Source organism: Numida meleagris, chromosome 3 (assembly GCF_002078875.1).
Source record: "Numida meleagris isolate 19003 breed g44 Domestic line chromosome 3, NumMel1.0, whole genome shotgun sequence".
NCBI classification, from domain to species: Eukaryota; Metazoa; Chordata; class Aves; order Galliformes; family Numididae; genus Numida; species Numida meleagris.
Genome location: NC_034411.1, coordinates 79,256,646 through 79,280,000, shown reverse-complemented (window position 1 = coordinate 79,280,000; position 23,355 = coordinate 79,256,646). Strand labels below are relative to the sequence as shown.

Genomic DNA, 23,355 nt, shown 5'->3' with positions numbered 1-23,355 from the left:
ACCTTCAAAGGCTGTGTAGTGTAGTCCATCTGAATTTTAAAAGCTTGCAGGAGTTTTCAATAATTTCTTACATGATCTGTGATTTAAGTTAATTTTATATTATGTTTGTTTAAGAAAAAACTTAATTCTGCTCTTTCTGTGGTGTGGTCTTCTCCAGCTTCACATCAGTGGAGATAAGAAAGGTGTAGATTTTGTTACAACATATAGTCTGAAAGAAAATAAGATCCATGTTTGCAGTTCTTGTTGGATAGAGTTAACTGCCTACTCAGCGATATCTTGTTGGGAAATCTGGAGGAATTCTTGACATCACTGTTTTTCCCTTTGGTGTGATTTCTTTTGGTATTCTTTCTGCCACAGGAAGTGCTATGGAAAGCTACAAAAAAGAATAACTTTTTAAAGTATGGCATACAAGGTGATACGTAGTGGCTTACCCTCTTGGAAACTGGTTGTGGCTACAGTAATGTGGTGGCTTTTAATGTGGGAGTTGTGTCCCCCGCTCAGCTATCCAACAGTTGAAGAAGAGCACTGTAGGTTCTTCAAGGCACAAAAATGGCTGGAACCACTTGCAGCAAGTTACATCTATTTCACTTTTTTTAACTGGAGGAGATGAATTATTGCTGTCTTGGACATTACAAGAAAACAGTGGGCTGAAAAAGGGAGAGAAGGAAGGCTATGCTTTTAAGACAATTTAGAAACATAACTCTGTTTCGTCTTAATTCTCTGCTTCAATGATTATGCAGCTGTTTTCTCACTCTATTGCTTATATATTAATATAAATTCACATAAAGTCTGATTGAAACTATTAGTAATAGTCATCACTGTTGCATGTTGGGAGTGAGTGAGTTCTAAGTCTGGTGAAATGTGTTCTCTGCTCATCAGACTTCATGTTCAGACTCCAAGACAGCAGTTAGCTGCTGTAAAAATGAGCAGCCCAAGAATTCATTTGGGAAGTAAGCACCAGGGGCAGATGGCTTTGTTATCAACCTTGTTTTTTACTGAACATCTCCACTTCAAAATGATAAAGAAATACCCTTTTTAGCATTGGGGTGTTCCTCTGAGGGTAATTTGTTGGTCTGTTTTGAGGTAAGAAAGCCATTTAGTACTGGAGTGAAGAGCAGATATTTTTTCCTTCTTGTGGTAGCATTTTAACACTACACGTTCAGATGTACTGGTGCTGTTCAAAGACTCTGTGACAGCTCCTGCCCCAGGATGCAGGGGTGCTGTAGAGGGAATCCTCTGGGGGTCCTGCTGAGGGAATGCAAAGAACATCTATAAAGTGGCTTGGTTGGTGTGACAAGCAAGAGACTCAATATATTGGCAGCTTAGCTAGAATTGAATTTATTTTGTAGGTGTGCAATAAAAATTTTTAGTGAATATTTTGAAGAAGATATGGCATGACTTTGGGAATATTTGTGTGGAACTCCTTTAAAGCATGAGGGGGGCAGGCAGCATGAGAAATTATAGCAGTACTTATATTAATGTTCAGTAATAGCCAGTGAAAGTTAGTACTGATTCTAACCCTTTTGCAGTGAAAAAGGTGATAGTTTATGAGGAAAAACTAAGCTCGTATTTCTTGTGATTAATACAAGATGAGTGGGTACAAGAAGTGCTGGAGAAACCAAATTGGCAACATGAGAAACTGTCTCTTCATGTTTGTTCAGACCACTGCAGGGATTGTATTCACTAGAAAGTATGTTACCTGGAAGAGAGAAGTTCAAAGAGCTTTTTGATGTGTTTGAGTCCTTAAAAAAAAAAAAAATCTTATTCTTTTACACATTCGTTATAGAAAGATCTCAAGTTCTCTTCCTGTCTTGCAAATTCTAAGATTTAGGTGTTGCTGAAATCGGAACGGAAGATATCAATAGTGATTGAGATAAAAGATAGTAGAGAAGGCATGACAGGAAAAGTAAATGAGTTCTTTATAATTATGCTGCTGACGAGGTACCTGTAAGTACATGGTGACAGTATCTGAATTACAGATTTGGAGACAAAGATAAATATGAACTCAGGAGTTGTCCACAAAATGATAATTCAGCTTTGTAAGGCAGGTAAGATGAGACAAGTAGCTTTTGGTTTCTTCACTAACAATGAAATCCTGTAGAAAACATGCAGTGACTTGAGAGGAAATAGCAAAAAAGAACCTCATGACAAAATGAAGATGTTACAGTGCTTAGGAGAACTAGGAAAACCTGAAAGCACAAAAATTGAAGGAATCCAAAACTTCAAGGATGTAGCTGTCTGTCATTCATGTCTTAGACATGAAATAAGTTCCAGATGCAGTACTTGTTTTATGCAGGGGCTATATATAGTCCCTTTAAAATAAGAAGGCATTCCAGACAGAGCTGATGAACAAGCAACCAGCCTCATGGATCCTGCCTGTACAGTGAAGATTACACACTTACTGGCCTTTCTTTCCATGCTTTGCTCCTGCATTTACCATTAACATCGTAATGGGGATGCAGGTAGCAGAGTATGGTGATATAAAATTTGATGGAATTTCTCAAATGAGATTTTTTTTCCAATTTTGTAGCTAATCAAAATCACTAGGTGGCAGTCTATGCCTACCCATAATTATTTTGCATGTATTTTCCTCCTTTTAAAGCACATTATAGGGGCTGAGGTCTAATTATCTAGTATTATAGCAGTGAGAATTCAGTGCATTAATATTCAGCAGAAGTGCCGTGCAGATTGTGGTTGCTATCTGTACTGTTACTCAAGTCTCTCTGGACAAGTAGTGAGGAGAAAAATACTTACAGAATAAATGATCATAAAATCTAAGACTTTTTTTTTTGCCACAAAAGCTGCTTAAGCCCTGTGTTTTAATGAAAACACAACTAGAGATGTATAGTAATAAGCAGAAGCCCAGCATTTTGACTTCATAAGAAAATAAATCTCAGTTGTTGATTAGATGATTTTTTTTGAAACTGTTTAATTGAGGAATCATACGTAAGCATGTCAGTATGCAGAAGTTTCTTTTCTACAGCAGCTGTACCTAGGATATCATGTTTCTTCCTGTACATCTTATGTTAACATCTGAAGTAGTGATGTCAGAAAGCTGGATTCAGCCTTAGCAAATCATTCTTCTTGCATTAACTGAATACTTAGAAGTTAGTTGCTGTGTAATCCTCCTTCCTGAAAATATGTAGACTCCTGATTATTATTACTTTTTGTGTGGAAAGTTCCTTTTGATTAAGGGAACAGGAAGTCTTGTCTTTCTTCTGCCTCTCCCTTAGGTCTTACACAGTGGATGGCATACTCTTATCTTATTTCTTCTCTCCTTTCCCATTACCTCCTGCCAGGTTTTTTTTGATTGTCACCATTTTGCAGAGGTTGCATACTCTAACCAGCAGAATATCTTTATTGAAAAAGTAAAAAATGCTGGCTGCTCCATACTCCTGCTATCTTGGGAAGGTTTCTTGTCTCTAGAGCAAAGATGTAAACTAAATGTCTTGTATCTGGTTCCCTTGCCTACTTTATTTTTGTAGCCTAGGTAATCTGTGTAAACCCTTTATTTTTTTTTTTAAGGGATACACAGTATTTTAGACTTTGAAGGAAATGATAACTGACTGAAACAGCTGTACATCTGTCTTCAAGTTTACGGATGGATTTAACATGATCTTGGAGTGTAAATACATGTGTCTGGTTGCTCTGCTTGGAGTGTGCAATAAAACTGCAGTGTGGAAAAATTAGTATTAACGCTTTCCCTTATTCATTTGACGTCACAAAAATACAGAACAGTTAAGAGGCAGGAATCAGGTGACAACAGTTAAAGAAAGGAGAAGGTAGAAAACAGGCTTACATAAAAATGGAGAAAGTGGACAAAAGTAAAGACTGAGAAACAAGAATGTCAGAAATAGCTACTGACAGGACAGGCTGCTCGTAAGAATGCTGAAACAGTCTAAATGGGTCACTCCAAAGAGAGGTCCACCTAGGCTACTATAGCCAAAGATGAATATGTTGGGAAGTTCATATAACCAGGGGAGGTGAAGCATGTATATATAACTTCTTGAACATTCTTTCTGCCATCCTCCAAACACTTATATCTTGAGGACTTCCTGATCCAGAATTGCGTCTGTGTAGTAATGAGCCATTCTGGTGTGTGCTTGAAAGGAGGGTCTGATCCATGCTCACTGCTGTGTCAGGCATCTATCAGTGTGGGATCAGTCCTTACTCAGAGCTCTCAGAATTCAGCAGAAGTAGGATTGACTTGTCAGCTCTTTCTCTAAAACGATGCCCTAGGAAGGCAGAAATTCTTTGGTTTATGTGCAGTGAGTTTTGCATATCCTTGGGCTGAGATTTTTGTGGTTAGTGGAAAGCAAACACTCATTTTTGAAATGAAAGAATTGGAATACAGTATTCAAAATTCCAACTTTCTTTTAAGTTCATTATCACAAAAAATAATTTACATTCCTAGCAAATATGTATATGTAGGTTTCCAATACCACACCAGTTCATAGATCTTACCAGTCACATGCAGATGCCTTTCACAAAGATGCACTCATCTGTATGTATGTATCTGGATACCGTGTTTTGGTGAGGCTATGTTTTATGCAAGTACTGGGAGGTTAAAGTGCTCACCAAAATGTCTACAGAGAGGTGTGATGATATTCTATGATTCCAGCCCTCTGGAAAGGGATCTGTCTGATGGGAAGGTGCATCTGAGCCAGCAGTGTGCCCTGGCAGCCAGAACGGCCAAATGTAGCCTGGGGTACACCAGGCCCAGGGTACCACACGAGGGTGTGAGTTGAGTGGGGAAGAAGACTATGAATGGTAATTAGGGTCTGTTCAATCTATCCAGGATACGGGATATTTTCTTGCGAGCTGGAAAATCACAGAAGAAGAAACAGCACTTGTATAGAACCCCACGGGTGCAGGGGGAGTTGAATCAAAGATTTCCCCTGTGGAAAATTTCAATCACATCAAAAAGCAAGTGACTTAACTGCATATGAAACCACAGTTAGAGCAAGAAAATAACATCCTTATGTGAGGATGACCTAGCCACATCATTTGTAATCAGCTGGATGCTTTAAAAATGATTTTATTTATCACTTCCATATTTGTTTTGCTCTACTTTCTGCCTGCCTTACAGAGTTGGATCTCTGAAGGATGGGGTATGTTTTGGGACAGATAACTGCCAAGGCTGTTCTTAGCCTTCAGATATGGAAATTCTGTGGCTTCCCTATGCACACTGTCCCAGTGCAGGATTATGCTTTCAAAGCTCTTTCTTACTGATCAGTCTTCTCTGGACTCTGGTTGCTGCAGCTGAAGATTTTGGGCCATCCAAAGCTGAGTACATTACTCTACTTGGATCTTACTCAGTAAAAGATGGTTGCTTACAGCTTTCTGCTGATATATCTCATCATAATGCTGGCTTGTCATGCAGCACTGATGTTTATTTCAAATGTATGATCCGCTGTAATCACTGAATATTATTTTGCAGATTCTGTGTCTAAGGTGTAGGCTTGTGCGTGAGTTTTCAGGGAACGCTTCATTCTCAGTAAATGACTGGTTTGTGTATAGTCCAGCAAAATAATTCAGGAGGTTTTGTTTATCTAGCCAGGAGATGCCTGCATTTCTAAAACTGAGGTAGTTATTCTTTGGAGAAAAGTGTTTACTTAAACACAATATTTCTTTGTGTGTTTATGAGCTGCAGAAAGCCGCTGAAGGCAGACAAAATGAAATGCCTATGGGGGAAAGTGTACATGATGAGATATAGTTGTCCCCAAGTTGTTATGGTATTTGCTGAAGTTCTTGGCTAAGGATTGGGTATGCTTTAAAAAAAAAAAAAAAAAAAAAAAAAAAAGCTGTGCATCCTGACAGCTTTTAGCATTGTGAAGTAGTAGAAGAGCTTTTTGAAGCGAGGCAAATAGAGGTAGAGAAAGGGGTTTTTTTTTTTTTTTTAGTTCCAAAAATTTTCCTCTAAAATCTATGAAATACTTTAAAATGTTTGTAGTGTGGAAATATTTTTGTTATTTTTTTACGGCAAATTAGTTATTGTGGAGACTTCAAAGCATGTTACTGCCAAGGGAGTAGAGATCCATCACTGGAAGTTCTGTGTCTGCACTTGTAGTGCCAAGCATTGTGCTGCAAGGTCACCAAGTAGCTGAATATGGTTGGGATAGGCTGACTGGGGCTTGTAATGCCTTCCAGAAGCCTACTACTAGTTGGGGATTACTTTAGCAGGTGTGAGATGTACCTTTGTTTTTTCTTCTGAGTTTTTTTAATCAATAATCATGAGGTCTTTTGCATGCTGTATGAACACAGCAATAAGCTAAGGAGAAAAATTCATCCTAAGGTAGAATGAGAAGTAAGCGATTAGGGGTTTATTTTTTAAACATTGCTTCAGAAGCAGACTGCAAACTTATTGGAGAAGCACCCTGCTACCTCTTTTATGGATATGCTTGTCCTTACACACATAATACATGTGGCTGAACAAAGTAGTTCAGTATTTTTTTGATTCCTCGGACTTAAGTTGACAGTGGAAAATTTCATTCAGAGTTAGAAGTGGTTTACATGTATAGACGGGGTAGAATCTAAGAAGCCTGAGTTATCCTTGTATCTTTGTGGATAGACTTAAGCAGATCATTGTGCAGCTTTTTTTGCCTGGTTCTTCCAGAGCAGTCTGGCAAGATTGTGAATTTGTTCTGATTTATATAAATGCCTTTTAACTGGAACATCTGGAGAACGTGTTCCATGTTCATTACACAATCGTACATTTTGTTCATTTTCATCTTAAATAGCCAATTCTTTTAAGATTTATAGCTAGAAAAAAAGAAAAGCTATTTGAGAATTTGATAACGGCATAGTATGTACTTCTGCACTCTATATCAATGGGATGTTGACATAAAAAAAGTCAATGCCAGAGCTACATATTTAATTTTTAGCTTTGTTTTTACTTTTAATTGTTCTGAAAGTGTGGCTGTTTTGAAAACAATGAATGTTTTGTTTGGGATTTACTGGTTTTAATCGTTCGTTCTTATATATTGCAAATCTGTTTGAGGAGAAATAAAGGATTTAATGTGGAACTTGGAATTGTAGGATCATAGAATCCTTAGTTGGAAGGGACCTTTAGAGGTCATGTAGTCCAACTCCCCTGCAATGAAATGTGACATCCATAGGGTTGCCCAGGGCCTGATCCAGCCTGATCTTGAGTGTCTCTAGGGACGGGGCATCCACCACCTCTCTGGGCAACCTGTTCCGGTGCCTCACTGCCCTTATCATAAAAAACAACAACAACAACAACAAAACTTTCCTTATATCCAGACTAAATCTCCTCTGTTTTAGTTTGTAACCATTTCCTCTTGTCTGCCTTGACAGACCCTACTAAGGAGTCTGTCTCCTTCTTTCCAGTAGCTCCCTTTTAGATACGGAAAGGCTGCTATCAGGTCACTTTGGAGCCTTCTCTTCTCCAGGCTGAACAGCCCCAGCTCTTTCAGCTTGTCCTCGTAGGAGAGATGTTCCATCCCTTGGATCATTTTTGTGGCCCTCCTCTGGAGCTGCTCCAACAGGTCTGTGTCTCTCCTGTACTAGGTTCCACATCTGGACTCAGTACTCCACATGAAGCCTCACCAGTGCAAAGTAGAGTCCAGAGACCATACAGACTCCGTCCAGAACTTTAGAAAGCTGTTGTAACACATTTTAAAGGTATTAAAATATAGAATTCTGGGCATAACGTATTTGCTGCTGAACTCCATCAAAATATAATTTTCCACTTGAGAAAATACTTGCACTGAAATGTTTAAAAATAATATTGTAGTAATAAAGTGTCAACGAGGATGAAACATCACATATTAAGAATGCAAGATGGAATTTATGAACATAGCTTGTATCTACAGTCTGTATCAATACCAAGTCCACCTGCATAACTCGTATGCCTTGTATTAGACGTCAGTCCTCAAGCCTTTACTATTCCTTACATGGAATTAAAACATTCTCAATTGTCTTGGTTAGCACTATGATCAGTCTGCTCTCTGTTTCATTTGTATTCATTGCATGGGACTAATTTAGCATGTCCACTGTTAATTCTGCCTCTGAAGTTGATGAGAATGTGTTAATTATCACCACTTCAGTTTAGGAAGATGTTGCAGTCTTTATTACAGGGGTACAACACTGAGTTTCCTAGGGAGTAATTGGTTAGAAGGGTCAAACTGCTCAAGTCATAGAATCACCAAGATTGGAAAAGACCTCCAAGATCATCCAGTCCAACTGTCCACCTACGACCAATATTTTTCCACTAAACCATGTCCTTTAGTACAACATCTAAATGTTTCTTGAACACCTTCAGGGGTGGTGACTCCATCACCTCCCTGGGCAGCCCATTGCAGTACCTGAACACCCTTTCAGAGAAGAAATTTTTCCTGACATCCAACTTGAATCTCTCCTGGTGCAACTTGAGGCCATTCCCTCTAGTTCTATTGCGTGGTACATGGGAGAAGAGGCTGATCCCCACCTTGCCAGAACATCCTTTCAGGTAGTTGTAGAGGGCAATAAGGTCTCCCCTGAGCCTCCTCTTCTCCAGACTGAACAATCTCAGCACCCTCAGCTGGTTCTTATGAGACCTGTGCTCCTGATCCCTCACCAGCTTTGTTACTTTTCTGTGGACTTACTCCAGGGCCTCAGTGTCTTTCTTGTAGTGAGGAGCCCAAAACTGAACACAGTACTTGAGGTGAGGCCTCACAGAGCTGGGTACAGAGGGACAATTACTTCTCTGCTCCTACTGGCAACACTATTTATGATACAAGCCAGGATACCATTGGCCTTCTTGGCTACCTGGGATTCTTGCTGCCTCATGTTTAGCAGAGCATCAACCAACACTCCCAGGTCTGTTTCTTCCATATAGTCTTCCAGCCACACTGCCCTAAGCCTGTAGAGTTGCCTGGGGTTGTTGCGGCCAAAGTGCAGGACCTGGCACTTGGTCTTGTTGAACTTCATCTGGAGTATCATTACCTGGAGTACTGTGTCCAGTTCTGGGCTTCTTGATACAAAGAAGGACAGACTCCTCAAAAGAGTCCAGTGGAGGGCAATGAAGATGCTAAAGGGCCTGTAGCACCTCTCTTATGAGGAAAGGCTGAGTGACCTTGGTCTGTTCAGGCTTGAAAAAAGAAGACTCAGAGGGGATCTGATCAATGTCTATAAATATCTAAGGTGTGAGAAGCAGAGGGATGAGGCTGGACTATTTTCAGTGGTGCATGGTGATAGGGCAAGGGAAAATGGCCACAAACTGAAGCATAGGTAGTTCCACACAAAGGTGCCTAGGAACTTCACAGTGAGGGTGATGGAGCACTAGAACAGGCTGCCCAGGGGGGGTTGTGGAGTCTCCTTCTCTGGAGATGTTCAAGACCCGCCTGGATGCCTACCTGTGCAACCTGATCTAGGGAGCCTGCTTTGCAGGGGGGTTGGACTTGATGATCTCTAGAGGTCCCTTCCAGCCCATACAATTCTGTGATTCATCCCACTGGCCTCAGCACATCGATCCAGCCTGTCCAGATTCCTCTGTAGGGCCTTTCTACCCAGGCAGATCGACACTTCCTACCAACTTGGTGTCATATGCAAACTTGCTGAGGGTGCACTCAGTGCCCTCATCCAGGTTATCATAAAAGACATTGAACTGGATGGGTTGAATGTCTGAGAGTTTTGCAACAGAAGCGCTTTGAGGAGCAGGTTAATCTTAATTCAGTATTGTCTTCTAGTGACTAGACTCATATAACATGCTAGCAGTTACTGAAAGTCTTCTTTATGTTAATTTGTAGGAACATTGCTTCCTTATAATCTGAAAAAGATTTTTCACTCTTCTGTGGAATATATATATAGATCAATATACATATAGACATATAGATCAATTTTTTTCATTTTTCTTATACACGTACTTTGCATTATCTGAGATACATGTTTTTCATTACTGCAGATTCCTGGTAATTCAGTACTTTTTTTTTTTTTTAGCAGCATTAAATCCTTGATGTTGTGTTGAGTGTAGTTGCTTCACAATGTAGGCTAGAGCCAGCTTGCTTTCAGATTGTCATAAAATGTTTCTACGCTACTGATACTAATGAGTGGGAGAGGTGAATATTCTGTCACCTCATGTAGCTTTCCAAGCCTCCATAGTCAGTTTTGCTTTTGTGCAGGTGTGCTTCTTGTACAGCAAAAGCTTTTGGTGGGTGAACAAGGGATGCTATGAATCATTGCTGTAGGAACACATGAATGCCTTGGTGCGGTTGGGCAGAGTGCTTTTTTCTTGAGGCTGGTATGATGTGGTACATGAGCCAGATGATCAGAACGAATTCGTTGCTGAGTGGGCTACCTGCATAGTCATCAGCAGAAAGAAACTCTGATGAGTAAATGTGCAGCCTTGATGTGAGCTGCTGATCAAATATTTTTCTAACTTGGAGCTGAATCAGTACTATTTTATCAATGTCATGAAATGTCCCCATCAGCAGGACAGGTGCAGACATAAGATGTTTGGGCAGTCAGCACATAGCCCTGCTTGAGGTTGTTAATGAACCATAGAATAATAAGGGTTGGAAGGAGGAGACATTGAAGGTCATCTGCTCCAAACCAATTTTCACAGTAAGAACCATGTTAGGTTGTTTGTGCTCTTGTCCAGGTGAGTTTTGAATATGTCCAAGGAAGGAGCTTGTACAACTGCCTGTTTGAGTGTTTGTCTATCATCAGAGTGAACTGTATAGAATTATTTTTCCTTTTTTGCATCTGTTTCACATATCACTGTGCACCTCAAGAGAACGTCTATGTGATTACTTGGCTGCTTTTCTGTAATGGAAGGATTAAATGACGTACAAATTTACTGGCCATTTCAAGTTAATGCAAAAGCTTTGCATTAACCTCTCTTGACCTCTTCTGTTCCCACTTGCCTGCTGAGAAAGGGAGAAAATTTGGTAACATATTTTATCATTTTTGCTTTACTCTTTAGCTTTTGTGGAGATACTAGTTTGTCTTAGATAGGAAATCAAGCATGGAGGAGAGGGCAAGAAAAGCAAGTTTAACCTATGTTCTTTAGGTACGTAGAGCTGTTAATAAATAAATTCCCTGGGTCTTCCCTCACCCAGAGAGCCACAAGCCTGGCAGTTAAGTAAATGCTTAATGTTACTTCACGTTAGAAACAGCTTCAAGGTTTTACTAGAAAGTAAACATCCTTTCTTTCCAAACCTGCAACTCACTGCACAGATTATAAGAATTTAAGAATTGTATAAGATTATAAGAATAAAATCATCAAGGGGGTTGCTCTTCATCCATGGTAACATTTTCTTTGTGCTCCAGTACTTCTCCTGACTCTGATATTATTGAGGTTCTTTGAGAATGATGATTAAATGGAAATTGAGTAAATACTCTTTTCTCCTAAGAGACTCTTAGGGGAGAGATGAAAGTACAATTTTGGTATGTGGAGCACTTGGGAATAAAATGTACCATCTTGAGAAAAGAGCACTATGTAAAGAATGCTTTGAACTGTTGCTACTTCAAATATTCAGGTGTATTCATGTGTATGAATGCCTTGGAAATAGTAATCAGGGAAGACTTAGAAGGAAGTCTCCTTTCTGACCTGGATTTCTGTCGCTTGCAGTTTCCTTAAATATCTTTTTTTTCACTTGGTTATGTCTGGATGCCATGCCATGACTTGTTGGTTTAAGGGAAGGGTTGGAAAACTGTCATGTAATTACCTGCTGATTAATCAAAATTGAAATGAATTTTTCATTCATCCTGAGTTGTGGGATATATGTTTAGCTTTAGAATGCATTTAGCTTGTTGCACTCTTCTGTTTGTCTTCTAATGGATATTCTTAATGGAAGCTACTGAGATCACAGGGCAAAAAAAAATGTTGCCTCGATAAATTGCGAATGATCTTATTATTACTGGGTCATTTTACTGACCCAGTATTAATGTTTTTTTTCTTTAAGATGCCTTTTTAACAAGAGTGATGTAGAAATATCCAAAGGAAAAGTGTCCTTAAGAAAATAACCAGTACTACACAAACCACTCAAATATTTGAACATATGCTCTTACAGAGTAAAAGGCTCCAGAGTTGGAGCCTTGGGTCATGTGTTAGTGTATAGGAGATTTCATATTGTTTGAACAACTCATTTTTGGAGATAAATTAAAAAAGAAACATGTTTCACTCACTGCAGATATTGAAAGCTGAAATACTTTTTTCCTGACAGCTTGGAATAAATAAAGAAGAAACAGGCCAAAACATTAATGCATAATAATCGACTACATATGCCTGTAAACATGTGTTCTGTTAGGTTGCTATGACACTTTTCCTTTTGGAGCAGGAAATGGTTGTAAAACTGAGTTAAAGCTGTTGCCCCTTAGGCAGAGTGTCAGTGTCAGTGATAGTTTGAGCACTGGTGAGGTTCTTTTTGTTCAGAAAATGTCAGAGACCAATCTTTGTTTTATTCAAATAAAAGCAGTTCACAGGGGGGATGAAAGAATTATATATGGAAAAAAAAACTTTTAATCAGCTGCTACTTTTTTCCTCCATTTTTAATCTTTTCAGATTTACCTTACTAGGTGATGTATTTATTCACTATCTTAACATGCATCTAACCCTCCTTCTGATTTCCTGGGATGGAGACATAAAGAGAATCATCCATTTTCCCCGTAGCCCTGTGTGTCACTTGTTTAACTCACTGCATGGAGAAGAGCACCAGCTTGATCAGATGGCTGAAAGCAGAGATGCTGATAAGGCTGGGCAGGCTGAATGGAAGTGGTCAACAGTGTAATGTCCGTCCCCAGAGGTTGACACACAAGGGTTTAGATAAGGCAGAGGTGTCGTTTCCTTCCACCTACAGTGAAAAGCTGAGTTTGTACTTGCTTGTTGTGAGCTGCTTGGCTGATGTGAAAGGCATGTTTTGGGAAACGTTTCTTCATTGATACGGAAATGAAGTATGGAAAGATAAAGTATCGCTGGATTATTAGTCTGTTTGAGTTAAATTTCAGCTGCATGAATGGTTTCCAAAGGCTGATATGAATAACTTCATCAAAACAGACTTCTTTTCCACATTTTGAAAAGTATGTAAGTGTACATCAGCTTTTAGTTTTCTGTGTTTAATATTTGGTATTTCTTTTATTAATGGTTTTCAGATTGTATAAATACAAATAAGAGGCTAAAAACATACCATAACATTTATAGTGTTCAGGGAAATTAGTAAATTTATCTGATGACGTGTATATCTTTTGTCCTGAAAGGCTAGCTTTTATGTAAAACAAGATCTTAACGAAACCGTATCTGAGACTTGTTTTCCCATCTAATGACTGGAAAAGGTGTACTTTAGACATTGGTTGAAAGAAGGCTCAGTATTAGTGTTTAAGATCTAAAATTAATTCCTTAGTGATGAATCTCATTCAGTGAGGATTACCTGACTGGCTTTACTGTTTTAAGCTGTAGTACCTCAGGGTTACACCTTTATTTCTGAAAGTTCAAATTAGATGCTTCAAACTGATCACGTTATAACTGTCATGGTGTATTTTATGTTTTCTATCACCGATTCTCACTTCATTTATTTTATTATATCCAATGATAGCATCATGCTCTCTCTAGTTTAATCCCAAAACTTTTTCAGCAATTTCATTAGGATGTCTTTTATATTCTGAATCACAGAGGGGAATGTTAGTGTGGAGATTCTAAAATGCTTTTAATTCATTCACCTACCTAAAAATGATACTAAACAGTTATTTTTGAAGTTCTTATAAATTACTACTCAAAAACTAGTTTCTTAAGATTGTTCAAATCCATTTAGTTTTTTGCATGATGATATTACAATTATTTATAGAACCAAAGCACAAAACTATTTCAGCATGCTCTGAAAAATCTGTTCTTAAAAGAATAACATCAGGTAAGCTTAGTATTATTTGATTGTTTCTGGACAATTCTCAGCAATCTGTTTGCTTGCTTATGTGACAGTAAGCATTGCTGGCTTTTTTTACCTTTCTATTTGTAGTAGACCCATGAGATGGCTTCCACTGTGCTCTGCCTGAGAGGGAAGAATTGTGACCGGTAGAACAGCACATCCAAGAGAAACAAGTTAAAATGCAAACCATGCCCTAACCTTCCCTTATGCAGTTACTGGTTTTCAGGCTCCTATGAAGTGTGAGGAATTTAAAAAATTCGTTTGCCTGAGTACAATCAGAATACCATGTAAGCAAATGAGGTGAAATGCGTTGAACTGCCTGTAGACATCTATGAAGCAGATATGTAATATGATGTTAATGTGTTTGTAGTTTGAGACAAAATGACTTAAAAAGAAATTAAGAAAAACAAACATTACATGCATCGTTGAAAGAGAAGGGCTTCCTCGCAGGCCCAGGCGGTGGTGAAGCCTGAGACAAATACATACATTTTCATGGGTGCTTTATGTTCCTTTTTCCTGGCTAAAAATTCTTTTGGCTGAAGAAAGCTGGCTGTTCATTGGATTATACTGGCTATAGGCCCTGAAAAATAAAAATACAGGTGCTAAATGGAGACTTGGATTGCTCAGACTGCTACTGGTGGTACTGACACCTGCAGCCAAAGCCTGTTGCACGCTAGGAGTACAGTGAAGCCTGTGGTGCCCCTCAGCAGAGGGAGCCCCCAGAGGATGCATACAGCTGTCCTCTGGGATCAAGAGCAGCAGCAAGTGGTTGCTCTAGTTTAAAAATCATCCTGTGGTCTTGTTATAGGATTTCTTTCATCTTTCCATGGCATTATTTTCTTTCTCTGCCCTATGGATTAGTTTACTGATCTACTGATTCTGCATTCCGCTGAATGGCTCTGAGAGCCAAAATTCCTTTTTCTGCATGTGAAAAGGAAAGTACTGATGTGACTTAAAATGTCTCCATTTGTCAGTTTCTAAGAGAAAACATAATTCCTGTTTGAAGCTTTTCAAACCAATTTTTCTTCTTGTTAAATTTCTTTGCAATAAAGCTGATGAATTATTGATGTCTGTCTGAAGTTAGTATAATTTAATTGCAAGGACAATAAAAACAAGCAACAGTTTTATAAAGATCTTTTCCATGTCTGGATTTCCCAGTGTTTTTATGGGAACCTTTTGGGGTTGGGGCTATTTTTATGCAGTGATGCTGGTAGTACATGTAAAGGAAGAATAGAAATATGCAGGCTTGCTGTTTTACTGAGGCATACTGGTAAAATAAATGCCCAGCAACAATAAATGTCGGTGCTATGAAGTTACTCTCATTCTGACTTTCTGCATCGTTTTTGGTCTGAAGAACTTTTAAGCATGGTACCTGCAGAGATTATATTTTTGCAGGACATGTGAAACAAAGTACAGTTGACCCACATCTGGAAATTACTTCGATCAATTTGCTCATATGTTTTGGAAATTAGAGCTTGTTGGTCTTCCTACTTGTAAAATATTCTGAGATCTGCAGAATGCTGTGATTCAAGAGTTGATCAGGATAATATTTAATGGATGCTTGGCATAGTGACAACAAAGAACTTATTTCAAAAGCTATGCAATGATTTTGTTAATCTGGAATTCAGTTTTAATTGCTGATCTAGCTATGGTAACATTCTTGTCTCTCCCAGGAATGGCAATACTTCTAAGTCCTAAGAAATGAAAGCTTGAAGTTTCTTGGAAATTAATTTCTAAACAAAAAATGGCCCAGTGTGCACGTATCTTAAAAGTACTGTAGGTCACAGGGATTTGGTACAAACACTCATTTTTAAGGAATGAGTAGAAGTCATGGAAGTTCAGAAAACAATGCTTCCCTCCAAAAAAAAGTTTTTTAAGGTGCTTGAAAATATTTCTCCTGTCTTGCCTGCAGAACTGTAAAGTGTCGTGTAATTGTGCTAGGCATTTGGACTTGTGATGACTTACGTAGCCTCACTGACACCACTGACAATTTAGTATTGTTGGATGGCATATTTTTTTTTTACTTGTCTTAAATGAGTTATGTCATATAAATGTTCTTGTGGAGATGTGAGAGGAGGAAAGCAGAGGGAGAGAGAGCCAAAACCTGATGCCTGATCTGTCAAAAGCCAAACCAAACCAACTCTTCAAGTGTGAAACTCAAAACACTGCTGGCAAGTATTGCGCATATATCTTACAGAAGAAACTGTGATGGTGTTTCATCTCCCTCCCCTCCTTGTTTTTAATTTCACGAACTGAACAATTTTGTAATTACTTATTATAGCAAAGTATGTTTGGAATGTGAATTTACTGTGGCACAGAAATGTCAGTTAAAATGACCATTTTGCACTTGCATGGGGACGTTACGAAACCCAGAATACTTGGTTTCCAGTCTTCTGCATTCAACATCAGGAACAGCTTTTTTTCTGTTGATGAACCAAATTCTTTAGGAAATACAGTCTTACCTTGAAAAGACTAGTTAGACTGGGATCTGCTTATGGGGAGTGGTGGGAAAAGACAGCATACTGGAGACAGATGGCACTTGTAGAACCATGTGTGTTTGAGGATAGACAGATGACTTTGATTGTCAGGAAAAAAAACACCTGTGGTAACAATATTTTTTCTCTGTCGTATCTTTCTTAATGCTTGCAAGTGTTCTTTACTTCTCCTGTAAAAACATCAGTATGCATGTCCATCTGCATATCATCAGAACAACTTATTTTCCTTGAAGTGCTAATAAGAATATTGGAAATTACTTAAACTGTTCTTATCTTACATCTTGTTTCTCCTTGTCTTCCTCTGGATGATTGCAAATATCCATATCTGTAACGGATGTTTATGATTGATACACATAAAAAGCCTACATAAAGAGCAATATGCTTCATTGCAGGCAATTTAACTTGAGTATTTCTGGGGCTAGGTTTTCCACCTACAGTTGGTGTGTTAAAGGAATTGTTCTTGTTTTACAGGCAAAGATAGAGTTTTCAATACCCCTTTGTGTGAGCAAGGAATTGTTGGATTTGGTATTGGAGTTGCTGTTGCAGGTGCTACAGCCATTGCAGAAATTCAGTTTGCAGATTACATTTTTCCAGCATTTGATCAGGTTAGTATCAGTAATTTTGAATGAAGTAAAAAATACATTTTATGAATTTGTTTTAAATATTCATTTGTTAGCATTAATACTTGGTCTGAATATATGCCTTATGCAAAAAATAGCCACAGCTGTGATACTAATAATATTTATACATGCACTAAATAAACAGGAAGGTACCAGGGCCAGGTTGAATGCTGATTAAATAATGTAAATTAAAGATGTGGTTTGAAGCAAATATCATTCTTTGATTTTATTTTTTTTATTATTTTTTTCTTGTGGCCATGTTAGCTTAAACAGCCTTAAATTCCCCAGCTGTGTCTTCCCAACACCATCTCTTACTTCTTTGCGTGATTGCAGGCCAACCATTTGTCAACAGGATAAACTGCAAATTTGAACTGAGCTGCTTGAATGTCTGGGAATGGGGAAACGGCTGGGCGACATGACTACTCTTGGCAACTGAGTGTTTAACTTGAACCCTCTAAATTACTAACCCACTTGCCTTGGAAAATGTTTGCCTTTCCATAGACTTTCAAGAGTCTTCTGCCTCTAGTTTGGTCCTCTGAATTCCATGCATGAAGTAGACAATACAGATGCATATTGTGTATTGTAGAGATTTAATGATACGTAACTAGAGGTATTGGACTGGATGTTACTTTTTCTTTTTTTCCCAGATTGTTAATGAAGCAGCAAAATATCGTTACCGCTCTGGAGATCTGTTTAACTGTGGAAACCTCACCATCAGAGCCCCCTGGGGTTGTGTGGGACATGGTGCGCTGTATCACTCTCAAAGTCCAGAAGCTTTTTTTGCTCATTGTCCAGGAATAAAGGTACCGTAATTCTTATGCTACAAAGATTGATTTTGAGTGAACCTGTCTAATCAGACTAATGAGTCTGAGTGCGGCAGGAAAGGGAGGATGGAAGTCAGTGTACACAGCAGAACATTTGAATATGCTAATTAAGAACTCTGCTAGAAGCTTCCATTAATAAAGCTTAAACTGTATTAAAGAGTTGGAGAATTTATAGTCATTACTGAAACAACCTTTGGCAGGTATAGCATTGTGTTTGCTTTTTGCACTAAAAGCATACATTTTACATTTGCTCGATATCCCCAGCATACTACAGAAATTAAAAACTAACAAATAATACTTTCCTTTTTTTCTGCGTATTTCCTTAAATGATTTATAAAATTCACTTATATAAATGATAGTGAAAGAATAAGGGCCAAAAGGTGCACGCAGAAACACAGGAGGTTCAGTCTGAAACACCAGGAAACACTTCTTTAACTGTGTTGTAGAGTCTCCTTCCTCGAGGATATTCAAAAGCCATATTAAAGTGGTCCTGGACAACCTGCTTTGAGTTTCTCTGCTTGAGCAGGGATCGGACCAGGTGGATCCAGAGGGCCCTTCCAACCTCAACTGTTCTGTGATTCCGTGAATGATACCTTGGGGCAAGGTTTCTGTGGGGGAAAGTGGCATTTCTTGAAAGTAAAGATTCTTAACATTTAGATGGATATGGTTCCTAGTGAAGATGGGGGGGGGAGAGATCTGTTCATCTCAGATTAAGAAAACAGTTTGCCAGCTTTCTGAGTAAATTCTGAGTAAAGCCCATTCTTTCTGAGTAAACTTAATGTCAATGGACTTGTACACTTGGATTAACTGACATCCATTCCATTAAGGAATGAATCATAGCTTGATTAATGGAATGGACTTGAGCAAAAACAGTATTTGTATGTGGAAGACACATGTTCGTTGTTTATCTTTTGTTTAAACTATTCCTTAATATGGTATTGGTGTACTGAAATGTCAGATATTACTCTTGTAGAGGGAGGCCATAAGCATTTATCCTGCTTGTAAATAAGAGCATATATTGTTCCCATTTTACTGTATGTTATTTGCTGTATATTTAATGATACTTGAAAAAGGGAATACATCTTTATTTTTGGATGTTATTTATGGTCTTTGAGGTGTTCTTATACTAAACTTGAAAATATCCAGTGATATAGACAGAAGTAAACTACAAAGTCTCTTAGCAGGTATATTGATTCTAAGGGTTTCTTGAGCGTTTTCAAAAAACGTAAGTAGTTTATTATGGTGTAGAAGAGCAAGACAGTTTCTATGATTAAGATACTGATACCAGGTCCATCTGCTGGCTTTGTTTGTCAATCTCAAATCTTCATATTGAACTAAGTAAGTAAGTGCAGAGATTTTGTGTTGGTTAAAACCCTTTCTTATTCAGTGCAGTCTAATACTACTGAGTTTAGTCCTCTGAGTAAGTCAGTCAAAATTTTATTTTATTATGCCTGATGATTTTATTTTCTTTTGCCTTTGATTCTTCTTTTTGTTTTTTCCCTTTTTTTTTCCTTTTCAGTATAAATGTTTGTATGGAAAATAACCTTCAATATCTTAAACTGTATTATCTTAGCTATACCAAGGATGAGATGCAAGGATGCATTAATGGGGGCAAATATGCTGGTTTATGGCTTGCAGGTACTACTGGGAAAAAGAAATGGGTGCCAGGGTCTGGGAGAAGCCTTAGGGACTGTTGGGAATTATGAGTTGCTGAAGAGCTTGAAGGAACCCAATGCAGAAATTGCTTAGGTAACATGCTAAAATACATTGTTACAATTAATAGCTGCAGTCTGAGTTAAAGAACACATGAAATTGTATGGAATTGATGGAACAATGTATTAATTTTGGAGGCACAGAGAAGTACTTTAGACTCTGTATTTTGAATTTGGTATCTTTGTGAAAACAGTGTTGTGCCTTTAATATTTTCTGCAAAGCTGTTCGTTAATGCAGTTAATGTTTAAAATAGTTATTACTACTTTGCTGAAATTGAAACTGGTCTCTACTTCATATGAATATGCTAGTAGTAGAATATTAATGTAACTCAGTGAAGGCTTTGTCATCTGTGCATATTTTGCACGGGAAGTAAGGCCATGATTGACAGGCTGGGGAGGACAGAAAATTATCTACGAGGAGAATGGTTTGCAGAACTGCCCTCTTACTAAGCTCTGCAGCTGGTTACTGACTGAAGGTTTGTACACTGTTCTTGTTAAGTGAAAGGTGAGGTTCAAATTTCCTTAGCAGAAGAAGGTTTGTATAATTTTGGCTGTTGAGGGGAGAAATTGTAATCATTAGCGCTTAAGAATAAGGTTTGTTAAAGTGAGGAGGACATTGTTAGATCATTGTTTCTTTTGTCTACCATTGTAAGGAGATGGCTTAATGCATCCGGCTTTCTTAAATTATGGTATTGACTCTCTTTATTCAATTGCAAGAGTGCTCCAGGATCTTTGCCATTGCAGATAAAGTTTTTTTTTTTCCATTTCCAGCTGAAATTTCTTCCTAACTTGAATCTTCATCTCATCTTTCCTTTCATGTACAGAGAGCAATTGCTTTCCCTTTAGTCATTGTTTCTTCTTAGACTAAACAAATCAAACTATCAAGGAGATGTTGAATAATTTCTGAAGCTTTTTTTGGCATCTGTTTTGATTCATTTTCTTTCAAAACAATGTACTCATGAGTTATTCCAACTGAATTTCTAGCAGTGATTTTTACAATAACCCTAACGCTTCCTTCACTACATGATGATGTCTTTTAATGCTGTACTGCTTTGTGTCCTAGTTATCTGTTGAGCAAATAATACATTCAGATCTTTGTCTGAATTTCTACTGCCGAGCTCTAAATTTGTAACAAAAATTTTATCCCTAAATGCTGACTTACCACTGTGTATTGTTCAGTTTTCTTTTGCTTTTGTCTGTCACATCTGTAGTGTGAATTGGTCTTTTTTATATCATCTGCTCTGTTGGTAGTGAATCTGAGCTTTTGAATAGTTTTCATTTCTGCGTTCCGAGTTAACATCATAAATGAGTAAGGTAAAAGTTTCTCCTAAAAGTGATCCTGAAGGAGCTGCAGTGCTAGCATTCATCAGTCTGATAATTTCTCAAGTCTTTTATCAGATGTTTTGTTGAAATTTAAATAGAATGCTTCTCCCTTGCTTAAAAAATTCACTTACCAAGTTAATTGGATTAGATTGATTTAGCTATAAAATGAAGTTCTAAATAACTTCACAGCTACAAAGTATTCTTGACCCCCTCTCAGATTTGAGTTCCATGGGATGTAATTTATCTGGTTCTGATTCCTCAGTTTCTGAGGAAATTGAGCTCTCTTGGCTTTTTTCATTTAAACCATGACAATTTGGTGACTTTCTGTTTATCATTAATATTCTCTTAGACCATCCATTATTAACTCTTCTGTTGGCAAAGCAGTTATATTTTTTTCCGAGTGCTCAGATTACAACTAGGGACCTTATTTAGCTTTCTTTGTTTGATAGTAGTTTGTATTTTTTCTTTAGAGGCCTCCAAAACGACCAGATTTCAAACTTCTGCCAAAAGTAAAATTCCTTTTCCAGTTATCAAAACTTACTGGATCAAGTCTGAAGATCATAGAATCATAGAATGGCCTGGGTTGAAAAGGACCTCAAAGATCATGGAGTTTCAACCCTCCTGCCGAGTGCAGGGTCGCCAACCACTAGACCAGGCTGCCCAGAGCCACATCCAGTCTGGCCTTGAACGCCTCCAGGGACGGGGCATCCACAACCTCCTTGGGCAACCTGTTCCAGTGCGTCACCACCCTCTGAGTGAAAAACTTCCTCCTAATATCTAATCTAAATCTCCCCTATCTCAGTTTAAAATCATTCCCCCTTGTTCTATTGCTATCCACCCTTGTGAACAATCGTTCCCCCTCCTGTTTATACCCTCCCTTCAAGTACTGGAAGGCCACAGTGAGGTCTCCCCAGAGCCTTCTCTTCTCCAAGCTAAACAAGCCGAGTTCCTTCAACCTTTCCTCATAGGAGAGGTGCTCCAGCCCTCTGATCATCTTGGTCGCCCTCCTCTGAACTCATTGCAAGAGCTCCACATCCTTCTTGCACTGGGGCCCCCAGGCCTGGACACAGTACTCCAGATGGGGCCTCACAAGAGCCGAGTAGAGGGGGACCACCACCTCCCTCTCCCTGCTGACCACTCCTCTTTTAATGCAGCCCAGAACATAGTTGGCCTTCCGGGCTGCCAGCGAACACTGCTGGCTCATGTCCAGCTTCTCGTCCACCAGGACCCCCGAGTCCTTCTCCGCAGCGCTGCTCTCAAGGAGTTCTTCCCCCAGTTTGTATAAATAACTGGGATTGCCTTGGCCCAAGTGCAGCACTCAGCATTTGGCCTTGTTAAACCTCATTAGGTTCTTGTGGGCCCACTTGTCCAGCCTGTCCAGGTCCCTCTGGATGGGATCTTCCATCCTCCTATGAAGAGTTTACCTACACAACTTGAGATCACTCAGCTGTTTTTTTTTTGTCATCCATCAACATTAATTTTACAAAACTACTACTTTAATAGTTTGTTAAATCTGACTTTTTTCTATTCTTTCAACTTCAAAATGCCCTTCTTGAAATGTTAGTTCTGCATTATCTGAGGGGAATAAATTAGTATTTATATCATGCTGTAAAAGGAAACTATTCAAGTCTCAAGAATAAATTAAATAAAAAATGAAATAAAATTCAAAGCTTGTAGTGTGTGTTAGTAACACAGCACTGATATTAATGAACTTTGTAACACCTCAACTGCTATGGAGTTTTCTTTAAAGCTCCCTTTAAATTGCTTCCTTTTTACAGTCAGTGTATTGTTGAGGAAGCTTGTAGGAGACTTGTACTTAAAATAAACTATTTAAAAATATTTTTACAGATTGTTATTCCGAGGAGTCCTCTTCAGGCCAAAGGATTGCTGCTGTCATGCATAGAGGATAAAAATCCATGCATATTCTTTGAACCTAAAATACTTTATAGAGCTGCAGGTAAGGTTGTGCTGTATTTTCCAATAACACAATGCTTATTTTTGCACATATATTTCCTTAGTTACAGCTAAATGGATATTGTAGCAAAAATTTTGATTTGCACTCATTTTGTCTTTAGCTGTATTTGGGCTTGTGTTTTTAGAAGAAATCTGAAAACTGGGTAAGATTTTGAAATTTGGATACAAACATGAATATTTGCAGTCAGATTCATGTTCAATGAATGTTGGAAGTGGAATGCTTTGTGCAGTCTTGAGTTTAGAAAATAAATAAGAAATAGAACTAAAAGATGTTGTCTCGTGAAATTGCATGCTGGAAATACAAACAAGACTGGGTCTATTTATGTATAAGTGATGTCTAAACTGTACACATAACAGTGAGAATTTGGTAGTTAGAAAAACTAAACCTTAAATCATCTAAGGATAAACTGACTAGAGTTAGCATGTTGATTTATGGAGCTCCTTACAGGCTTTATTGGGATAGGACAATGTAAGTCTGACAGAAGTGAAAGTGCTGTTCTTTTGTTAATTCTAAATATTAAAATAAATTGCTAGAATTGTCTTTATTT

The 23,355-nt window shown here is 38.3% G+C and overlaps 1 protein-coding gene across 3 annotated transcripts in view; it reads left to right on the top strand.

Moving 5' to 3' along the window:
* BCKDHB (branched chain keto acid dehydrogenase E1 subunit beta) overlaps positions 1-23,355 on the top strand; it is a 111,011-nt gene that overhangs the window by 5,356 nt on the left and 82,300 nt on the right. For all 3 annotated transcript variants that reach the window (XM_021391159.1, XM_021391161.1, XM_021391160.1), the window contains exons 4-6: positions 16,826-16,959; positions 17,622-17,777; positions 22,682-22,790. In XM_021391159.1, coding sequence (XP_021246834.1) covers positions 16,826-16,959; positions 17,622-17,777; positions 22,682-22,790 — 399 coding nt within the window. The remainder of the gene's footprint in view (positions 1-16,825; positions 16,960-17,621; positions 17,778-22,681; positions 22,791-23,355) is intronic.